Raw genomic sequence first — 23,835 nt, 5'->3', positions numbered from 1 at the left:
GGCGACGCCTGCAGCGTCCACTGTTGCTAGGCAACCAGGTGAACTAATAAGCAAGGCGCCGCTTCACATTCAATGCTGATTCTGATGATGAGCAGCTTATTCTACAGATTATTGGGTCTTTACACCAAACCGGATTTAGGCAATTCTCAATACCCGACACATAAAGAACCAAAGAATGATAAATACTGTAGGTATAAAATACTCAAAGAAAGTAAAAAATATGAAAGAAACATATACACCAATTGTATCAGTATTAGATGAATGGGGAGGGACGAAGATGGGAATGGGGAGGGGAGGGACGAAGATGGGAATGGGGAGGGGAGGGACGAAGATGGGAATGGGGAGGGGAGGGGGGAAGGGGGGGTAACAAATGGGAGGAGCAAATAAAGATTTGATGGTTAAGGAAAAATATATAATATCAAAAAAGATAAAAAAAATATATATAAATGGATGATGAATCAATCAAACAAACAATCAAATCCCTAAACCAAACAACTCCTCGTGGGGACCTCATTGTCCTTCAGTGTCTTTGTCACGGTAAGTGGGGATAAGAGGAACACAAAGTAAACAAACAGCAACAGGTAAACAGACTGGGCCCCAAAGCTAGGGAGGAGGGAAGGGTAACCTCCTAACAATCCCTGAGCGTCTCCCTGACTGCTGACAGTATGAGCAAGTCCTGATGGTGGACGAACTCATACGCTGGAACCTAAGCCCTGCTGACACTGAAGCAAACCCTAACATAGGGAGCGGGGAATGAGACAGCCAGTACCTTCCACCATGAAGGGCCCAGTGTCTCCCTGAGACCTAGAAGCCACACACGCACAAAGGGGAGAAAAGGAAGACTTAGCTTGAGACGAGCAGGAAGTAGAGGATCCAAAAACAACCGGTATAGAACTCCAGAAGGAAAATATCAACTGTCAGCAGTAAGAGGCGGACTTAAACAGAGCCTCTAAAACAGCTACGAGCAGAACCTGTGGAGAGGTGGGATCCTGCCCACAACAACAAACAGAAAGGAAACACAGCCCTGTCAGATAGACTCACGTGCTGTAAGTCTATCCGATCTTCTCAGATCTCTCACCGGGCAGGCAGTGACAGTCTTAAATAAAGCAACTGTAATTTTGTTGCTCATTGAGGCCATTAGGATGAACCATCTTCAAATAAAAGATCCATTGGCCTCATACTGCAGGACTTTTTGGTCCCAATTACCCCTTCTACCCGTTTGCTTAACTAGCTCAATGCCCATGAAGCTGAGGCAGGCAACTCTTCCTTCATGGAAATTGCTTCCATGGCGGGCAATAAGTGTGTCTCTCTGATTCGTCACGTCCCCAATGTGCTCTCCGACCCCGCGTCTAAACTCCCTTGTGGTTTTACCGATATATTCGTTTCCGCAGATCACTTTCTAGATTACTCCTTTGGATCTACAATTGATCACATCTCTGATCTCATATTCTTTATTCCCAATGTTACCCCTAAAAGTTTTACCACCCCGGATGTATTTACAGGTGGCGCACCTAAAACAGCCGGAGATGGGTTTGTGGAGCCAAGTCCTTGGGGCTCCAGGAGCAGTGTAGTGACTCTGTACCAACCCGTCTCCTCTTCTGTAAGTGACACTAGGGCGGTCCCCAATTACTTTACAAACGTCTGGACCCAGCAGTAAGATATTCCGATGTTTAGAGATCTAACATTGGACGCCGCTTCACCGTAGGTACTAATGAGGCCGATCTCTCTCTTACCACTACTCGCATCATTGGTTATTTTATTATTATTATTGTTTTTTGGTGTCAACAGGGATGAGCGTTCTCTCTGAAGCGCAGACAGGAATGCGGGTTTAAGAACACCCATAGGACACCCTCAATCCAAAAAGCGATTTTTTTTATCGTCTGCTTGCTTCAAGAAGTCTTAGGCCAACAAGTGCTAAGCATCTCTGGGAACTCCTTCAAGACTGTTGGAAGACCATTTCAGGTGACTACCTCTTGAAGCTCATCAAGAGAATGCCAAGAGTGTGCAAAGCAGTAATCAAAGCAAAAGGTGGCTACTTTGAAGAACCTAAAATATGACATATTTTCAGTTGTTTCACACTTTTTTGTTATGTATATAATTCCACATGTGATAATTCATAGTTTTGATGCCTTCAGTGTGAATCTACAATTGTCATAGTCATGAAAATAAAGAAAACTCTTTGAATGAGAAGAAGGTGCGTCCAAACTTTTGGTCTGTACTGTATGTCAAGGACTGGTAATCTGCTGTGATGCACTGAGATGTAAATCTGAGCCCTATCTCATTGAGATTACTTGCTCAGGTTGTAAAAGCTCCATATAACAAAAATGTCATCTATGAAACGTGCCCACATGTTAATGCAATGAGTGTCCGCCCATGCTTCATCCCCAAAGATGCAAGTATTTTTTCCCACCAGCCCAGGAACAAATTAGCATATAATGGGGCACAGGAAGACCCCATCGCGGTGCCCCTGAGCTGGTGGTAAAATATGTTATTAAAGAGGAAGAATTCCTGGCAAGAGAGAATTCAAGTGATTATGTTGCGAGTACTGACGACCACGAGTGGACAAAAAGTATTCAACTGCCCGCAAGCCTAGTTCGTGAGGGATAGACGAGTATAGTGCCTCCACATCTATACTCCCTAAGATCGAGTCAGCATCCAGATGGATGCCTTCCAGCTGCTTTAAAAGATCACCAGTATCACGAACATCGGAGGGAAGGGCCGCTACGAAAGGTGCCAACATTTTGTCTTCATATTTCCCCACATTTTGGCTCAAACTGTCTGCTCCAGAGACTATGGGTCTCCCCTTTAAGGGATTATGACCCTTATGTACCTTTGGAGGCAGTAAAATGTGGATGAGAAGGCAGAAGGAAATCATAGTCAACTTGATTAATGAGTTTATTCGTTTTTGCACTGTCCAATATGGTCTTTAAGGGGAACTCCGATTACCATAAATGTAACTTATGTTTTAGACTTCATCATCAATAATTACCTAATTTATTGTACATTTCACATATTTACCGTTCAGTAGATATAAAAGTGGTTTTCTTACTCTGCTACACACTGTGTTTCCTCCTAAATTAAAATGGCATTGACCTGTAGTTCTGAGCCTTTGTCAGGTCGAGCATGCTCAGTGTGTTGCTATCAATTTTGTAGCTAAATGTCTTGTGAAACAAAGGGCGCGTCAGTGTGCTGCTGAGGGGGCGTGTCAGTGTGCTGCTGAGGGGGCGTGTCAGTGTGCTGCTGAGGGGGCGTGTCAGTGTGCTGCTGAGGGGGCGTGTCAGTGTGCTGCTGAGGGGGCGTGTCAGTGTGCTGCTGAGGAGGCGTGTCAGTGTGCTGCTGAGGAGGCGTGTCAGTGTGCTGCTGAGGGGGCGTGTCAGTGTGCTGCTGAGGGGGCGTGTCAGTGTGCTGCTGAGGGGGCGTGTCAGTGTGCTGCTGAGGGGGCGTGTCAGTGTGCTGCTGAGGGGGCGTGTCAGTGTGCTGCTGAGGGGGCGTGTCAGTGTGCTGCTGAGGGGGCGTGTCAGTGTGCTGCTGAGGGGGCGTGTCAGTGTGCTGCTGAGGGGGCGTGTCAGTGTGCTGCTGAGGGGGCGTGTCAGTGTGCTGCTGAGGGGGCGTGTCAGTGTGTCCTGCTGAGGGGGCGTGTCAGTGTGTCCTGCTGAGGGGGCGTGTCAGTGTGTCCTGCTGAGGGGGCGTGTCAGTGTGTCCTGCTGAGGGGGCGTGTCAGTGTGTCCTGCTGAGGAGGCGTGTCAGTGTGTCCTGCTGAGGGGGCGTGTCAGTGTGCTGCTGAGGGGGCGTGTCAGTGTGCTGCTGAGGGGGCGTGTCAGTGTGGTGCTGAGGAGGCGTGTCAGTGTGCTGCTGAGGGGGCGTGTCAGTGTGCTGCTGAGGAGGCGTGTCAGCGTGCTGCTGAGGGGGCGTGTCAGCGTGCTGCTGAGGGGGCGTGTCAGTGTGCTGCTGAGGGGGTGTGATTAGACTGTACATCAGGCAGCCAATCAGTAAACATCAACACTCACAGCAGGAAAGCTAGGGATGGTGGGGATTGTAGTCTTGTGAGGGAAGATCAGGCGCCATGATCCTCAGTATGTTGCCGGCTCACACAGGAGCTAGACAAATGGTAAATTGAAGCTCTGGTTATATGTACAGGTTTGGGCTCTGGTTATATGTACAGGTATGGGCTCTGGTTATATGTACAGGTATGGGCTCTGGTTATATGTACAGGTATGGGCTCTGGTTATATGTACAGGTATGGGCTCTGGTTATATGTACAGGTATGGGCTCTGGTTATATGTACAGGTATGGGCTCTGGTTGGGTCACTGCTTGCAGCCTTAATACAGTTTTTTTTAAATTAAGTTACGTTACCGGAATACCCCTTTAAGTTCTTGCTTGTACTGGATGGTGGGTTCTTTATGTGTCGGGTATTGAGAATTGCCTAAATCCGGTTTGGTGTAAAGACCCAATAATCTGTAGAATAAGCTGCTCATCATCAGAATCAGCATTGAATGTGAAGCGGCGCCTTGCTTATTAGTTCACCTGGTTGCCTAGCAACAGTGGACGCTGCAGGCGTCGCTTCGCAATCTGTCCGGCCTTCCTGGCGATCATGTGACTTCCCTCCTCCACGTGTCCCAGGAGGCGCGCGTTCCATGTGCGTTCTATTGGCACAGAACCGGGCGGCGGGGAGTAGTGAGGCGAGTTTACCGGCAGTACTTAAAAGAGAGGTCTGGCGCCAAGTACCGCGCCACCTCCTTAAACAAGGGTGACATAGGGGACGCTTCCCCAGCGGCCATAAGACGGACCATTGTCCCTTTAGTGCCTCTTATTGAAAAGTAGACCGGGGTCTATAGGAACCAGTGACCTCGCTCTGGGATCATTTGAGCTGATAGAGGCTCGCCATATATTTTCGAGTGGTCAGACCCTAGACCCCCATTGCGGTAAAAAACAGGGGGCTGTATAGACCTGACTCAGAGAGAGTTTATTTTATCTTTGTCCTTATTACGCCATATTACTCTTACATCCCCTGAGGAGTCTTTAAATGAGACGAAACATGCCAGGTTGGGACAGTAGTGAGGGACAGCTCTAGGGACGCCGCAGGTTCCTGACCGGGTCGCCCCTATCAGGCGGGCGCTCCGTATTTGGCAGGCAGGGACTTATAGCCCCATCCCTTTCATTTGCAGAGTTGTCGACTAAGGGCAAGTGAGTCCATGTCCCGCTACTTCTTGTAGAATAAAGGAGATTCCTGCTCCGCTTCCTCGAGGACACAACCGGAACAAGGACATAAAATACAACTGACCGAGCTGAGATCTATCATCTTCCAAACGTCTGGTAGGAAAAAACCTTTCTGGAGCCATTCGTCTGTATCTGTATTTATCTCTCTGCGATAGAGATACTATTATTATTTATTGTTTTATTTTCTCACCAATCGCTATTATTATTATTATTATTATTATTATACCTCTATTTATTTTAAGAAATAAGCAGTAAAAGTTATCATTGAATATGACCGTGTCCTCTTTTGGGTTTGAGGCCATCTTCGCTGGGATATCCTTTCCCTGCACCCCGGCCTGGGCATTTACTCTGTCGTTCCTACTATACATTTATGAATGACTTGTCATCTGATTGTTTAGAGAAGCGCTCTGTTGTGGAATACCTGAGCAGAGCCCTTCTTGACTGATCCTCCTTATGTTACAGGATTCATAACCCTCATTATCCATTTCTGAGGGGTTTCCTCCTGCTGTCCGGTAACACCCCACCGGGATCATGACCCCCACTTTACCATTTCATCTATTCACCTGCGCAGTATTTTACATTCGGGGCTCGTGAACTAACGCCAGGTGCATTCTTCGTTTTTCTAAATGACAGTGACATTTCAATTTCTCACCATTTTCTAGATCTCTGCTTGCTGTCATTGTAGTTTGCATTTAGAAGCTGAAGGTAAATCCCGAACTGTTTGTTACAATGTATCCAGTGTGGACAATCTGCACTCCAGACTGATACATTGTAACAAACCACCTGGAGAGGCAGGAGTAATACTCTAGCCAACGTGTTTAGCTCCCGGAGGGTTGACTAGACCGGATACAATTGTGACAAACCCTCAGCTGTGAGAAGTACTAGGTCTGTACAGGTTTGGAGATCTCTTACTTACTCTCCTCCATCGGCTTCTTTGCCACGACTGTTTTGGGGTCACCTTCCTCCGAGGTGGTAATGACCATTGAGGTCAGAGGGGTCACAAAGTTATACTTCAGGCTCAGGTAGAGCGCTTTCTCTGTGGAGTTCTCCTTTAATTCACCATCGGCCAAAATTCTGGAACCAAAGCATTGGAAGGTAGAGTTCACAACCGTATTGCGACACACGTACCAGTCTGCGGGTCATGTGCCGCCTCTAGCCAATCACAGGAGGAAAAGTCAGCGCTCCGCACCTGATTGGATAAAGGGCAACACATGACCAGCAGACGCAGCTTAACCCCTTCATGCACTATGACATAGATAACAGGTGAGGGCCAGTGTGCTCCAGCGAGATCAGCGTCACGAGTGCCGCTGATGACTCCAATCCTGGCTACTAACCCACTAGACGCCATGGACAAAAAGACCACAGCATCAAAGCAGATAAACAGAGGGCAGGGGACGTCTGCAGGAGGAGAACATAAAAAAAAAAATCCTGGTCATTAAAGGGGTTGTCCAGTATTATTTTTTTTTACTGCAGTGATGGGGGGGCCTGGTAAACTAATAAAAAAAAAAATCTAAACTGCTGCAGCCAATCACTGGCCTCCGCCAGGTACAGTGTGAGACCACCGAGGCCAGTGACTGGCTGCAGCACTGTACAGGATGTCACCGCTGGGGAGAGGACAGAGCGTCGGTGCAGGACCGGAAATTGTACTGATTCTTTTATCAGACCTCATCACCTTTGTAAAATAAAAAAACAAAAACCTCAGACAATCCCTTTAAGGCCCAAAGAGGCCTGGTTATTAAGGGGTTAACCACTTCATTACCGGAGTGTTTACCCCCTTCCTTACCAGGCCTGTCTAACTGCAAGTAACTTTAATTTCGGAGCCGCCTCCGTGATTTTAGACGACAGATATTCGTATCTTACCGCTGGGTCAGCAGCTGCTCTATGGTCAGATACGCCCACAGCCTCTCGGTGAAGTCTCCGAATATGTACTTCTGCTCCGTCCTCGCCTCCGCATCCTCTTTTATATCGGCCTCCACCCTCACGGAGAAAGGATCGGTCACCTGGATAAAGCGGAATACAAGACTCACAGGAGGCCCAAGCGAAGGGGCAGTGTCTTATAACGGTATTTATCTATCAGATATGAGGGATTTGCTTGTTGGGCACAATGAGGCAAACGTTCATAGAGACGTCACCCGAGTGGCGGTACTTACACCCTGTGCCGCTACTTCAGCGACCAGCACGTCGATGCTGTTACTGTCTATGCGTCCGGCCACCACTATTTCCGTGTCCTGGTAATAATATCGGAAGCTGTTCTGGGTTAGGCCACTGACAGGTAAATTGGGGTACCGCAGGGTGACGTCCAGCAGGACGGGGTTCGCCACCTCCTTGTAGAAATCCTGTGAGATACAATCATCGTGTTATACAGTCAGGTCGGACTCCATTCTCTTACACGAGATCCAGATGTGAAATTTATAAAGGGGAACCCTGAGGCAATTAGAAGGCGCTGTGTGGCAGTACGGGGGTAAAGGAAGGCAGTAAGGGCATGGTATGGTATAGTGGGGTATCTATGACTTTAATTGGGCATGTGCCGAGCTGCATGCCACTGGTCACTATTTATCTGGTCACTATATGGCAGTATTTATCTGGTCACTATATGGCAGTATTTATCTGGTCACTGTGCAGCACTATTTATCTGGTTATTATGTGACACTATTTATCTGGTCGCTAAATGACACTATTTGTCTGGTTATTATGTGATACTATTAATCTAGTCACTATGTGAATCTAATTATCTGGTCACTATATGGCAGTATTTATCTGGTTATTATGTGACACTATTTATCTGGTCGTTAGATGACACTATTTGGTTGCAAGGTGACACTATTTATCTGATATATTCACAATATATTACACAGTCGGATGTGCTGCACCTGTAACTGTAAAGCGGAGTCAGAATCCAAATAAATTCTTCTCGCCAGACCGCCATTTTCTAAAGACATTTTCTCTAAGAAACTGTAATCTACATCTGCGCCAAATCCCAGACTGTACAAGGTGGTGACGCCCTCTGCCGCTTCCTTCATGTTCTTTATGATCGTATTAATGTTTGTTTCACCTTAAAAGTGAGAAAAATGTCAAAGAAATAAAACAAGGAGAATACAGAAATCACACGATGTGCACTCAGACCGCACCTCAATACACAGGCCACGGGGCTCCTAGGTGTAGGAGGAGGAAGCGAAATCTGTACAAATATCATGTGACATCACTACCGCCAAATATAGGTGATGACATCATTACTCCCCAAATATAAGCAATGAATCAATACTCCCCAAATATAGGAGATTACATCACTACTACCCAGATATAGCTGTGAACAAGGCAGACATAGCAGAGCTGGAGAGGGTTCAGAGGAGGGGAACTAAAGTAATAACTGGAATGGGTGAACTACAGGTCCCAGAAAGATTATCAGCATTAGGGTTATTCACTTTAGAAAAAAAGACAACTGAGGAGAGATCTAATAACTGTGTATAAATATATCAGGGGTCAGTACAGAGATCACTCCCATCATCTATTTATCCCCAGGACTGTGACTGTGACGAGGGGACATCCTCTGCGTCTGGAGGAAAGAAGGTTTGTACACAAACATAGAAGAGGATTCTTTACGGTAAGAGCAGTGAGACTATGGACTCTTTACTGTAAGAGCAGTGAGACTATGGACTCTTTACTGTAAGAGCAGTGAGACTATGGACTCTTTACTGTAAGAGCAGTGAGACTATGGACTCTTTACTGTAAGAGCAGTGAGACTATGGACTCTATACTGTAAGAGCAGTGAGACTATGGACTCTATACTGTAAGAGCGGTGAGACTATGGACTCTTTACGGTAAGAGCAGTGAGACTATGGATTCTTTACTGTAAGAGCAGTGAGACTATGGACTCTTTACTGTAAGAGCAGTGAGACTGTGGACTCTTTACTGTAAGAGCAGTGAGACTATGGACTCTTTACTGTAAGAGCAGTGAGACTATGGACTTTACGGTAAGAGCAGTGAGACTATGGACTCTTTACTGTAAGAGCAGTGAGACTATGGACTCTTTACTGTAAGAGCAGTGAGACTATGGACTCTTTACTGTAAGAGCAGTGAGACTATGGACTCTTTACTGTAAGAGCAGTGAGACTATGGACTCTTTACTGTAAGAGCAGTGAGACTATGGACTCTTTACTGTAAGAGCAGTGAGACTATGGACTCTTTACTGTAAGAGCAGTGAGACTGTGGACTCTTTACTGTAGCAGCAGTGAGACTGTGGACTCTTTACTGTAAGAGCAAGTGTAGACTATGGACTCTACTACTGTAAGAGGCAGTGAGACTGTGGACTCTTTACTGTAGAAAGCAGTGAGACTGTGGACTCTTTACTGTAAGAAGCAGTGGAGAATGTGGACCTCTTTACTGTAAGACAGGTGGAGAACTAATGGACTCTTTACGTGTGACGAGCAGTGAGACTATGGGACTCTTTACTGTGAGAGCAGTGAGACTATGGACTCTTATACTGTAAGAGTAGTGAGACTATGGACTCTTTAACTGGGGTAAGAGCAGTGAGACTATGGACTCTTAACTGTAAGAGCAGTGAGACTAATCGGTCCACCCGCCCCCTTACGCTTACTGTAAGAGCAGTGAGACTATTGACTCTATACTGTAAGAGCAGTGAGACTGTGGACTCCTTTACTGTAAGAGCGAGTGAGACTATGGACTCTTACGTAAGAGCAGTGAGACTATGGGACTCTTTACTGTAAGAGCAGTGAGATCTATGGACTCTATTACTGTAAGAGCAGTGAGACTATGGACTCTTTACTGTAAGAGCAGTGAGACTATGGACTCTTTACTGTAAGAGCAGTGAGACTATGGACTCTTTACTGTAAGAGCAGGTGAGACTATGGACTCTTTACTGTAAGAGCAGGTGAGACTATGGACTCTTTACTGTAAGAGCAGTGAGACTATGGACTCTTTACTGTAAGAGCAGTGAGACTATGGACTCTTTACTGTAAGAGCAGTGAGACTATGGACTCTTTACGGTAAGAGCAGTGAGACTATGGACTCTTTACTGTAAGAGCAGTGAGACTATGGACTCTTTACTGTAAGAGCAGTGAGACTATGGACTCTTGTACTGTAAGAGCAGTGAGACTATGGACTCTTTACTGTAAGAGCAGTGAGACTAGTGGACTCTGTACTGTAAGAGCAGTGAGACTATGGACTCTTTACTGTAAGAGCAGTGAGACTATGGACTCTTTACTGTAAGAGCAGTGAGGACTATGGACTCTTACTGTAAGAGCAGTGAGACTATGGACTCTATACTGTAAGAGCAGTGAGACTATGGACTCTATACTGTAAGAGCAGTGAGACTATGGACTCTATACTGTAAGAGCAGTGAGACTATGGACTCTATACTGTAAGAGCAGTGAGACTATGGACTCTTTACTGTAAGAGCAGTGAGACTATGGACTCTTTACTGTAAGAGCAGTGAGACTATGGACTCTTTACTGTAAGAGCAGTGAGACTATGGACTCTTTACTGTAAGAGCAGTGAGACTATGGACTCTTTACTGTAAGAGCAGTGAGACTATGGACTCTTTACTGTAAGAGCGGTGAGACTACGGACTCTTTACGGTAAGAGCAGTGAGACTATGGACTCTTTACTGTAAGAGCAGTGAGACTATGGACTCTTTACTGTAAGAGCGGTGAGACTGTGGACTCTGTACTGTAAGAGCAGTGAGACTATGGACTCTTTACTGTAAGAGCAGTGAGACTATGGACTCTTTACTGTAAGAGCAGTGAGACTATGGACTCTTTACGGTAAGAGCAGTGAGACTATGGACTATATACTGTAAGAGCAGTGAGACTATGGACTCTATACTGTAAGAGCAGTGAGACTATGGACTCTATACTGTAAGAGCAGTGAGACTATGGGCTCTATACTGTAAGAGCAGTGAGACTATGGACTCTATACTGTAAGAGCGGTGAGACTATGGGCTCTATACTGTAAGAGCAGTGAGACTATGGACTCTATACTGTAAGAGCAGTGAGACTATGGACTCTATACTGTAAGAGCAGTGAGACTATGGACTATATACGGTAAGAGCAGTGAGACTATGGAACTCTCTGCCTGAGGAGGTGGTGATGGTGAGTTCACTAAAGGAGTCCAAGAGGGGCCTGGAATCCCTGGATGTATTTCTGGAGTATAACAATATTACAGGCTATAGCTACTAGAGAGAATTGTCCTTTTTCCACTAAACGCCTTCTGGGACATAGTGGACCTGAATATTTCAGGAGAGCATCCTGCATCAAATACTGTAGCAGAGAGTTTGCCTGCCACGAGGGAGAACGCACTTATTGGATTGCTCAAGATAAATGGGAAATCATTATATTCAGTACCTGAGTGCTAGAGATTGGACTTAGTACAAATGTACCCATTCTTTGCCTGTAAAGTAACAGCATTAAGAGAACTCCTCAAATGACAATTGCCAGACCTGATATAAGGAATTCCAGTTAAAGCGGCATCTGGATTATTACCTTTGATATATATGAACTGTAACAACTGTCCTGAGACCATTGATTCAGTTAATGTTCAACTGTTTTACCACAACCGACTCCTCATCCTTTCTGCTGCTCTTGGCATTTGCACCGTACGGTGCTGGTGTCATGAACACGGGGGCCCCGCCACCAAAGCACCTTAAACACCTACACCATCAAGGGCACCTCAACTTCCATCTGGCTGATGTTCCCTGTAATAGAGAGTGCCCCGGAGGATTTAGTGCTGTCCTCCCCGTTACTGCACGCCGGCCTAGGGAGGCTCTGCTAACTGTGAGTAAATGAACTACTACCCCCATCGGCCCACCGTAGCCTCACGTGTTGCCCTTGCGGTCCAGTTCGCTGCACATACCAAGCGTTGGGTCCCCATCAGAGAGGAATATCACAGATGAGGCGCTGATTTCCGGTAATATATCGCCCTCTCGCCCGTCCTTCAGCATCTTGGTGGCAGATAATAAAGCTGAATTTATATCGGTTCCTACAACCCAGAAATGTAGAGATGAGAGAAATCATGAGGCTCGTCTGGTTCTTCTCCAAGCTCTTCCCTCATCCATACTGATCTTAGTGTATGTGGAGGAATCAAACGTGTCCCCCGCCTGCCACCCGCCCCCGAGACGCTCTATAGTGAGATGCCGAGGGGCAGAGGGATCATCAAGATGGGACTTAAAGGGGGTGTTCACTTAGTACGTACACAAATAACAGACGGACATCCCTAGACTGAGGCCCCTATTACAGCAGAGACCATTGATATCTCCAGGTGCCAAACAGAAGGTCCCCACACTCAGGCCATCCTCCTGGAAAACATGAAATTGTGACTACCCCACCGAGAAATGGTCTCTGATACTTGGGGGGGGGGCACCTTGCACCATTCTGGGGCGCCTCTCGCCCCGCTGCCGTATGACTCACCTCCTTGGGCCTTGATCTTGCCCATAAATTCCTTCGCGCTTTGGATGTTGTCGGGCGTGGCCTTCACCAGAGCCTGGTTCCATTTCACGACGCGGTCGCTGAACTTCATGATCCCAAAGTGATCGCCCTCCGGTAAATCCGAGAGAATCTTAATGAAGGCCTCGTACGTCTGCGGTCACATCCACATGGGGTTAATAATCACCAAGTAATGTGCGGATCTGACCGCAATCAGCCCAAAAATATAAGATTTTCTAGGTAACAACTTACATTTATGGCAGAGGTCATATAAAAATATTCATGAAGAGAAACACTCAACAGTTACTATAGCAACAAATCAGCGATCATCACCATATACCACAGAATAGTGAGTGCAGCTCTGGAGTATAATACAGGATGTAACTCGGGATCAGTACAGGATAAGTAATGTATGTACACAGTGACTGCACCAGCAGAATAGTGAGTGCAGCTCTGGAGTATAATACAGGATGTAACTCAGGATCAGTACAGGATAAGTAATGTATGTACACAGCGACTGCACCAGCAGAATAGTGAGTGCAGCTCTGGAGTATAATACAGGATGTAACTCAGGATCAGTACAGGATAAGTAATGTATGTACACAGTGACTGCTCCAGCAGAATAGTGAGTGCAGCTCTGGAGTATAATACAGGATGTAACTCAGGATCAGTACAGGATAAGTAATGTATGTACACAGTGACTGCACCAGCAGAATAGTGAGTGCAGCTCTGGAGTATAATACAGGATGTAACACAGGATCAGTACAGGACAAGTAATGTATGTACAGAGTGACTGCACCAGCAGAATAGTGAGTGCAGCTCTGAAGTATAATACAGGATGTAACTCAGGGTCAGTACAGGATAAGTAATGTATGTACACAGTGACTGCACCAGCAGAATAGTGAGTGCAGCTCTGAAGTATAATACAGGATGTAACTCGGGATCAGTACAGGATAAGTAATGTATGTACACAGTGACTGCACCAGCAGAATAGTGAGTGCAGCTCTGGAGTATAATACAGGATGTAACTCGGGATCAGTACAGGATAAGTAATGTATGTACACAGTGACTGCACCAGCAGAATAGTGAGTGCAGCTCTGGGGTATAATACAGGATGTACTCAGGATCAGTACAGGATAAGTAATGTATGTACACAGTGACTGCACCGGCAGAATAGTGAGTGCAGCTCTGAAGAATAATACAGGATGTAACTCAGGATAAGTAATGTATGTACACAGTGACTGCACCAGCAGAATAGTGAGTGCAGCTCCGGAGTATAATACAGGATGTAACTCAGGATCAGTACAGGATAAGTAATGTATGTACACAGTGACTGCACCAGCAGAATAGTGAGTGCAGCTCTGGAGTATAATACATGGCAATGTGTGTACGCAGTCTACGATGCTATTTACCTGCTTCATCTTGCGGCCTCTCATGGACAGACTGCAGTCAATAACAAACACCACGTTCTTGGGGACCCTTTTGAGGACGCTGGGAGCAAAGTAGTGCACAAAATAGCCATTGACGATCTGTGAATGAAGGAGGCCATCACTGCGGGTGGAGAGAAGTAACTACAGGAGATCATTTTCTCCAGTCCATGAAAAGTACTGCAACTTTCTGATGAGTTCATGTTTTATACCTCTCCATTATAAAGTCCCCTGCTTCCTGTCAATGAATGGGAGCATCTGTGAACCTGTATAGACCGAATACTGGTCACAGCTGCACCCAGTCTGGACATCCCAGTGCACAATTTGGAATGGTATTCTATAACCTCAGTGGCCCCTCAGCCTCTGGGCCCCATACACAACAGCTTGGCAGTATGGACCCCCAGGGATCACACATTGGCCTCGCGTCTTCCAGCAGGGTCTTTCCTCCCCGACACCCCCATCCGGCAGTCACCTGTATGTTCCCGGCAGACGTCTCTCTGTTGACATCGTACTTGATGACAAAGTCGCCGTCCAGGATCGTCTCGCTGCACGCCGGACATTTACGCTGCTGCTCCAGTGTCGGTTTAAACACCACGTGAGCCTGAGAGATAAATGTGGTTAACAGCAGAATCGCCGCCCGCCGCCAGCAAAACCGGAGAGAACACCTCACCTTATTCCCGCGGTGATCGACCTGCACCGAGTCCATCAGCTCATTCGTCAAGAAACCGCCAAACGCGTTCACAAAGCGGATTCCTTGTGGTTCTACAATGTCCACTGTTATCTGTGCAGTAAGGAGGAGAAAGTGTAACAGTGGGAGAAGCAGAGGCTCCAGCAGCACAGAGGATTTCAGGAGAGGAGTGTGCCTATTTAGTGGGAGGTCACAGGATATCAGTTAGATAGTGGGAGGAGCAGGGTCCCAGCAGCACAGAGGATTTCAGGAGGAGTGCGCTGATCTTGTGGGGGTCATAGACTAACCCTGGGTTCACACCTGAGCGTTTTACAGCGCGTTCAAACGCGCTGTAAAACGCTTAAGACATGAAAACCAATGCTTCCCTATGGGAATGGTTCACACCTGGGCGTTTTACAGCGCGTTCGTAAAACGCCCGACGCTCAAACAAGTACTTGAGCTTCTTTGGGGCGTTTTGACGCGCGTTTGTGGCCATAGGACACTGCAGTCAATGACACAAACGCGCGTCAAACGCGCGTTTACTATTACAAAAAACGCGCATAAAAACGCGCGACAAAAACGCGCGTTTGAGGAACGCTCAGGTGTGAACCCAGGGTAAGAGTTACATCGTGGGAGGAGCAGGGTCTAAGCAGCACAGAGGATTTCAGGAGAGGAGTGTGCTGATCTTGTGGGGGTCATAGACTGATAGTTACATAGTGGGAGGAGCAGGGTCCCATCAGCACAGAGGATTTCAGGAGAGGAGTGTGCTGATCCTGTGGAGGTCACAGGGTGAGAGTTACATAGTGCAAGGAGCAGGGTCCTCCCAGCAGCACAGAGGATTTCAGGAGTGCATTATGCTGATGATGCGGGGTTCTGTTATGTTCTCACCTGGAAGTTCTCCACCAGCTGTTTGGGCTTCACCTTCATCTGCAGCTGGTACACCCCTTGGCACCTCTTCAGCAATTCCTCATACGTCAGTTTAAATATTGCCATAACACGAGCTCCGACATTGACCGAGATTTTAAAATTCTCCATCTTCCGTCCAATCGATCTATACAGAAATTAATTCCAGGCATCAGACAGACATGACACCCGCAGCAACCTATCCGATCAGTAATCGGGTATCTTAAAGGGCCAGTAACGGTCTCAGCCCGAAGCTTATCATCGCGCCGCTGCAGTATTAGAAGAGAAGCGGCTGATGTCAGTCAGAGATATGTGATATGAAGTAGTGGTCATGGGGGGCAGGGAGGGTTCTGCATTCCCTGTCCCTCCAGTGAACCCCCCCCAGACTGAGATGGCTGATAATACAGAGTTAGGGCTCATAATACAGAGTATCCGTTATTTGCAGTCCACAGATCGCAGATCTGCAAAACACGGATACTGGCTGTGCACCTTCTAAATTTTGAGGATCGGAACCTCCTTCCCTATTACAGAAATGCACAAGAATAGGACATGTTCTATCTTTTTTGCGGGGCCGCAGAACGAATGCGGACAACACAGTGTGCTGTCTGTATCTTTCGCAGCCCCATCGAAATGAATGGATCCGCAAAATTGCGGACAGAAAAATACGGTGGTGTGACTGGGCCCTAATAGACATTTAATTGCAAATTTGATTTCATTAACCCTTTAGATAACTTCCCACTTTTTTTTTTCTTGACCAATAAAGGTGAAACGTACTGGACCAGTCCGGCGTTTTGACCCCTGGACACTGCTCTCCCGTACTGCTCGTCCGCTTCAGCCTTCATCTTCACTGCGCCGACAGTTGTGACGCCATCAATGGTCCTTAATGATGGGAGGAGATGACATTTTATATTAATGGTTACAATCAACCACAGCAAGAAACACGTAAATACATGAGGTTTCGCCGTAATCGCGTTCTTGCTCTAGGACGATGCCGCTAGAACGGATTCAGTGTTGCGCTGTCACAGGATTGCGGTTGTTACATTGTCATTGTATCAATTTTCTCCATTGACACAAATGTGGAAAATGCAGTAAAGTCGTTACCTGTGGGGGGCGCTGCTCATCAAAAGCGCATAATATTCCGCTGCTTCGTGTAAACATTTATTACAATCACTGCAATGTAACATCTGACCACAAAACAACGGACAGTCCCCGCGTCCCCGCAGGCGTCAGTATTGTACAGGGACTCACATGCTGAAGTTGGTTATAAACGCCGTTTTGGGAAGCTCCACATCAAACACGGCTTCATGTGACGAGTTCAACTGGTTCTCAATCTCCACAACTATCGAGGTGCGAGCAAAACGCGATGTTACTTTGCAGTCAACGTCCATATTGTGGATGAGAAGTGATGGCTCCGCCTGAAACATTAAAAACCTCATCTCAGAGTTGTCAGGAGAGTTGTCGGGAGAGTTGTCAGGAGAGTTGTCGGGCTGCACATCTATAGCTAAAGGTCCATTCACACGGCAAATTGCGGATCCGCAACACACCCGGCCGGCACCCCCTATAGAAATGCCTATTCTTGTCCGCAGCTGCGGACAAAAATAGGACATGTTCTATCTTTTGCGGAGCTGCGGACCGGAAGATCGGGGCCGCGCTCCGCAAATGCGGATGCGGACAGCACACTGTGTGCTGTCCGCATCCATTCCGTCACCATAGAGAATGAATGGGTCTGCACCTGTTCCGAAAAATTGCGGAACGGATGCGGACCCATTTGCGGACGTGTGAAGGGAGCCCAAAGGCATCGTTTGCACTGGACTAAGGCTACTATCACACTTGCGTTGTTGTTTTCGGAGGCGGAGGATCTCACAACCGGTCAAAAACGATTCTCATGGATTCTGAATGGAAAGAGATCCGTTTAGGACACATCGGGATTTCTTCCGTTCCGGCAGCATTCTGTTCTGTGACCGGTTATAGAAATGGAACAAACCGGATCCATCACTAAAAACAATGCAAGTCAATGGTGATGGATCCGTTTTTTAGGATCCTAAAAAAAACTGATTCGTCACCCATTGACTTTCAATGTATTTAGTGACATTTTGATTTCACACAACATCATTCGAACAGAACGGATCCATTTAATTCTGGTATTGAGATCCTCTGATGGATCTGAATACCGGAATTAACAACGCAAGTGTGAAAGCAGACTAAGGATAGACAGATATGAGATGGATAGATACAGTGTCTTGCAAAAGTATTCACACCCTTGACTTTTTCCGTGTTTTGTTACATTACAGCCTTAAGTTCAATGTTTTGTTAATCAGAATTTTATGTGATGGATCAGAACACAATCGTCTAAGGCTACTTTCACACTAGCGTTCGGCTGTCCGCTCGTGAGCTCCGTTTGAAGGGGCTCACAAGCGGACCCGAACGCTTCCGTCCAGCCCTAATGCATTCTGAATGGATGCGGATCCGCTCAGACTGCATCAGTCTGGCGGCGTTCAGCCTCCGCTCCGCTCGCCTCCGCACGGACAGGCGGACAGCTGAACGCTGCTTGCAGCGTTCGGGTGTCCGCCTGGCCGTGCGGAGGCGTGCGGATCCGTCCAGACTTACAATGTAAGTCAATGGGGACGGATCCGTTTGAAGATGCCACAATATGGCTCAATCTTCAAGCGGATCCGTCCCCCATTGACTTTCAATGTAAAAGTCTGGACGGATCCGCTCAGGCTAATTTCACACTTAGCTTTTTTTTGCAAATATAATGCAGACGGATCCGTTCTGAACTGAGCCTCCGTCTGCATTAATATGATCGGATCCGATCGAACGCTAGTGTGAAAGTAGCCTAAGTCGGTGAAGTGAAATGAGAAAAATATATAAAAAATATTGTTTAGAAATAGAAAACAGTAATTTGTCCTGTGCATATGTATTTGTTAGGAAGCCCCTAAAAAGCTCTGGTGCAACCAATTACCTTCAGAAGTCACATAATTAGTGACATGATGTCACCTGTGTGCAATCTAAGTGTCACATGATCTGTCATTACATATACACACCAGAGGCTGCAACACCTAAGAAAGAGGCATCACTGACCAAAGCTTGCCATGAAGACTGAGGAACTCTCCAAACAAGTAAGGGGCAATGTTGCTGAGAAGCACAAGTCAGGGTTAGGTCATAAAAAATATCCAAATCTTTGATGATCCCCAGGAGCACCATGAAATCTATCATAACCAGATGGAAAGAACATGGCACAACAGCAAACCTGCCAAGAGCCGGCCGCCCACCAATACTCACGGACCGGGCAAGGAGGGCATTAATCCGAGAGGCAGCACAGAGACCTGAGGTGACCCTGGAGGAGCTGCAGAGTTCCACAGCAGAGACTGGAGGATCTGTACAGAGGACGACAATAAGCCGTACGCTCCATAGAGTTGGGCTTTATGGCAGAGCGGCCAGAAGAAGCCATTACTGTCAGCTAAAGACAATAAGGCGCGTTGTGAGGTTGCAAAAAGGCCTGTGGGAGTCTCCGAAAATGTATGGAGGAAGGGGCTCCGGTCTGAGGAGACCCCAAAATGTATGGAGGAAGGGGCTCTGGTCTGAGGAGACCCCAAAATGTATGGAGGAAGGGGCTCTGGTCTGAGGAGACCCAAAATGTATGGAGGTTGGGGCTCCGGTCTGAGCAGACTAAAATTTGACTTATCGGCCATCAAAGAAAACTATGTCTGGCGCAAACCCAACACATCACCCAAAGAACACCATCCCCCACAGTGAGATCTGGTGGTGGCAGCATCATACTGGGGGAACTGGGGGAACTGGGAAACTGGTCAGAGCTGAGGGAAAGATGGATGGTGCTAAATACAGGGATGTTCTTGAGCAGAACCTGCCCCACTCTGTGCGTGATCTGAGGCTCGGACGGAGGCTCACCTTCCAGCAGGACAATGACCCCAAACACACGGCTAAAGCAACACTTAAGTGGTGTAAGGGGAGACCTGTAAATGTGATGAAACGGCCGAGTCACAGCCCAGATCTCAATCCAATAGAAGATCTGGGGTCAGAAGTAAATATTGCTGTTCACGAGCGCAAACATCCGACCTGAAGGAGCCGGAGCCGCTCTGCAAGGAGGAACGGGCGACAATCCCAGCGGTCAGATGTGGCCACTGCTCCTAGAGACTTATCCAGAGCGACTCGGAGCTGTGATTGCTGCAGAAGGGGCTCTACAAAGTACTGACTTTAGGGGGGTGAATAGTTCTGCACATTGACTGTTTCTGTTATTTTGTCCTATTTGTTGTTTGCTTCACAATAAAAAAAATATATATCTTCAAAGTTGTCGGCAGGTTCTGTAATTACATGATGCAAATCCTCAAACAATCCATGTGAATTCCAGGTTGTGAGGCACCAAAACACGAAAAAAGTTTAGGGGGTGAATACTTTTGTAAGGCTCTGTATATATATATATATATATATATAGATAGATAGATAGACCTCTGTGTCATTACTTCTGGTTAATATCTTTAACGCTCAAGTTTTAAAGGGGTTTTCTGGGATTTCAATGATGACCTGTCCTCGGGATCCTCAGGATAGGTCATGCGTATCTGATCGGTGGCGGTCCTACACCCAGGACCCCTGCCGATCAGCTGTATGAGAAGGATAGGTCATCAGTATAAAATCTGGGAAAGTCCCTTTAAGGCTTCGCCCTCCACATGTTCTGTGGTTCTGATTTCATTCAGTGTTTGATACATTTCACAACAAAGTATCAAAGTCCTTTGTGTTCATAAAGTGAAGCCACAATTGTCAAAAACGCTGAAAACAAATGACTCCCATAGACTGATAGAGAAGCCGGAATCTGTGGGGACGTCACCAGCACTGGATGAGCATTAGAGGGGTGTCCCACCTCAGCCATGAACAGTAAGCAGCGGCCGGGGGTAGGTCGGGGGTCCACTGTTTCTGTACCTCCCATAGCAGTGAATTACGGAAAAGGCGTAGATTGCTGCACTGTGTCATTCACTGCTATGGGAGCTATGGGAAGAGAGGAGCTCCATCAGCAGCAGCCGGAGTCTAGAGTCTCTGGTGAGCAGCTTTCTTCACCTTCATAGTGAAGAACCTACTCACCAGCAGCAGCAGCTAGACCAGGACCTGAACCAGCAGGTGGTGGCATACTTGGACAGCACCCTGCCACCCCACATTGAAGATCCGCTGGACTACTGGGCAGCCAAACTGGATTTGTGGCCGCAAGTGGCCAAGTTTGCCCTGACAAAGCTGTCCTATCCGGCCAGTAGTGTGGCATCAGAGCGGGTGTTTAGTGCGGCGGGGGCCATAGTTAACTCAAGGAGAACTCGCCTGTCCACCCAAAATGTGGAGAAACTGACCTTTGTCAAGATGAATCAGGTGTGTGTCAGCCAGGATTTCCACCCACCAATGCCTGATGCATCAGACTAGATCATCCATGCCGCCTCACCCAAACCTTGACAAAAGAGACCGCTTTCTTCTGGCTACCTGCCTGATGCCAAGTGCTCCTTCTTTCACCCATCATCAGCGGGTACTGGTATTGACACCCACCTCCCCACTCTGTGGACTCCTCCTGATGCTGCCGCCACCTCCACACACTATCATTGCACCACTCTGTGGACTTCTCATGCTGTTCCCATCCTTCCCACTCCATGACTGGTCCACTATTTTGCCTTTCGGCCTGGCTGACATCATTTATTTGACCTTTCTTCTGATCTGTTAGAAGGAAGGAAAAATTAGACGCACAAAGGATCCTGTTTGTGTAGCAGCTGTAAGGCCTGTATGGTCCCATCAGAATCGGCTTGTGATTTGGTGGCCAAAAGCAGGAGTGGGTACAAAACACAGAAGACATGTAAATATTCCATTCACGTGTCATCTCTGTTTTGGATCCACTCCTGTTTTATTTGGGTATTACCAATACTGATGGATTACTGACCAAATGCTGACCCAGTGAAGGCGGAGGCTCCACAGACAGGATCCGTTTTTTTGGGGCTTATTGTTCTGATGGATCAGAGGAAGGTCAAAATAATCAGTGACGTCAACACAAACTTACTGCTGACCCCCTCTCCACTCTGTCGGGGACTCTACTTGTATAAGGGGTTAATAGAACAGGTCCTGTAGACATCTATGTGGAATCAGCTGACGACGGTGTAAAAGGAGTGCGCGTCTTCTTGGCGCTAACACGGTCCAAATCATAGCGGGCGCATGCGCAATGCGATGCCCGCTCCTGGCAGGGCATCGCAATACCTATTGCGCATGCGCCCGCTACGATTTGGACCGCACAGCCGCAGTGGAAAGGGACAGGGGAGGGGAGTAAACGGGCGGGCAGAGGCGCACGGAGGGCGGGGTTATCAGCCGTTTAGGAGGTGCCTGCCTGGGGCTCCGAGGATTGAGAGACCGCCCTGGGTACTTGAGAGGGCTCAGAAGATAATCTTATAAGTTCGTTTTCTGCAAATTGAAAAGTCCGTTTTCTACCACAAAGGTACCGTTTTTATGTTCTGGCTGGATCACATAACCCTATTTTAACGGTCTAACATGCTAAAATGTGGTGACAGACTCCCTTTAAGCCTCATACACACAGCCACGTCCGTTTTGCAAAATACAGACGCGGCCTGCGTGGTGTCCATAATTTTTTTGTGTGGACGCATTGACTTCGGTGTGCTTTTTGCATCCATATCGCCATTCCACAAAAAGGTAGAACATGTCATATACTCGGCTGCAACATGCAGACCACGGACCCATTGAATTCAATGGGCCAGATATATCATTACTCTGACCGCTCGCTCCACTTTCACATATGGCTAAAGTCAGATTTATGACCGGCCCTTTAAGACTGTGATAAATGTGGTTTGACGGTAGCAGTTTATCCGTCAGTAAGCATCTTTACGAAAAAGTCGCACGTTTTTATGAAAAAGTCACATGTTCTATTAAAAAGTCTCATAAGATAAGCACGGTCCTCACTGGAGTGAAAATGCGACTTTTTAAATAGTCCCAATAGTAAGTCTGTCTAGAGATTCATTTACATAAGAAAACACGCCCACTTTCAGAAAACAGGCGAGCATAGTGCAGAGCAGAAAAAAAAAGTCGCAAATTTGTGCGCAGTTTTAGCGTTTGGGACTTTTTCACTCCATTATTCTGACCTGAGCTAATGATAAATCTGGCCCAATGAGTCCACAAAACCCTTCGATGCAACACAGACGGGCCGCAAAATACATATGGTTGTGTGCAGGAGGCATTACAGTAATGTATGTGCTAGTAAACAGGATAAAGGTACAGGAAAAAGTATATAAACTGCATACAAGGAATACAGGACGTAACCATAGGAACCAGAATGGAAAAAAAAAAAACGACTCTATACTTTGCACTGCAGGCCGTCTTCATTAGATAGACACCGATTCTAAGACATACAGGTTTACTTATAATTCCTGTGCATAATGATACAGTATTATAGAATACTATCGGGCTGTGACATTTCCATAGTGTGGAGCACAGGTCTGGTTTCGGGGCGTCCCCCTCTCTAATTTAGAAAGCCGGACCTGTCCGGACTCTGTACTCACCGCCGCGCCATCGCCACGTCCTGCGTTACATAGAATCAGGAGCAGCGCAGTGACTACAGGACAGCACCCGACCAGCGTCATGGCGAATCTGTGTCCCTCTGTAGTGACTGCTGGAAAGTAACACGGTCACTGGACTCTCAGGGGCCCCCGCGAGGTGCGAGGCTGCTGCGCCTCCACTAGAACGTTAACTGCAATCAAGAGGTAAACAGCAGCCAGAGAAATGTTTGCCGTCAGCCCAAGCCGATCCTGCTGCCAACATTTCTGGTCTGACCTGTCCGAGTGTAATGTCCAGAGCAGTGCTGCACACCAGGACCATAACCACCATCAGGCAACTTTGGAGCAGCCACTCCATCAAGGCCATGTAATCTTGTTACTTGCAGTGTAAAGCAGGGAGGGACACAGCGTCCGTCCAAGCCTCTGACAGGACGTTGATTTTAGACCACCACAGACTCCAACGGACAACACAGCCAAGCAAGAGCCACGCCACTGCCGCCCCCCCCCCACAGGGATCTGCACCAGTTTAATCAGGCGCTAGCTCCACTCTGCTGCGGATTTTGCCAACTGCAACATAATACATCTGCACAATGTGAACACTGACGAGGATTTACCACAGATGTAAGTTATGCGGAAACTGTAA

At 47.2% G+C, this 23,835-nt stretch overlaps 1 protein-coding gene across 1 annotated transcript in view; it reads right to left on the bottom strand.

Annotated features, from left to right (window-relative positions):
- LOC122945320 (inter-alpha-trypsin inhibitor heavy chain H3-like) overlaps positions 1–23,627 on the bottom strand; it is a 41,757-nt gene extending 18,130 nt beyond the window's left edge. Inside the window, exons 1-13 of the mRNA XM_044304376.1 lie at positions 23,199–23,627; positions 16,900–17,066; positions 16,426–16,530; positions 15,637–15,799; positions 14,752–14,862; positions 14,554–14,682; positions 14,067–14,183; positions 12,640–12,808; positions 12,086–12,211; positions 8,089–8,270; positions 7,369–7,554; positions 7,079–7,218; positions 6,135–6,292 (exon numbers count right to left, since the gene is read on the bottom strand). Coding sequence (XP_044160311.1) covers positions 6,135–6,292; positions 7,079–7,218; positions 7,369–7,554; positions 8,089–8,270; positions 12,086–12,211; positions 12,640–12,808; positions 14,067–14,183; positions 14,554–14,682; positions 14,752–14,862; positions 15,637–15,799; positions 16,426–16,530; positions 16,900–17,066; positions 23,199–23,279 — 1,834 coding nt within the window. The 5' untranslated portion in view covers positions 23,280–23,627. The remainder of the gene's footprint in view (positions 1–6,134; positions 6,293–7,078; positions 7,219–7,368; positions 7,555–8,088; positions 8,271–12,085; positions 12,212–12,639; positions 12,809–14,066; positions 14,184–14,553; positions 14,683–14,751; positions 14,863–15,636; positions 15,800–16,425; positions 16,531–16,899; positions 17,067–23,198) is intronic.
- Between the last annotated feature and the right edge of the window lie 208 nt (positions 23,628–23,835).

This window comes from Bufo gargarizans, chromosome 8 (assembly GCF_014858855.1).
Source record: "Bufo gargarizans isolate SCDJY-AF-19 chromosome 8, ASM1485885v1, whole genome shotgun sequence".
Lineage (NCBI taxonomy): Eukaryota > Metazoa > Chordata > Amphibia > Anura > Bufonidae > Bufo > Bufo gargarizans.
Note: the sequence above shows the minus strand (reverse complement) of the source record. Positions and strands in the feature narration are given on the sequence as shown.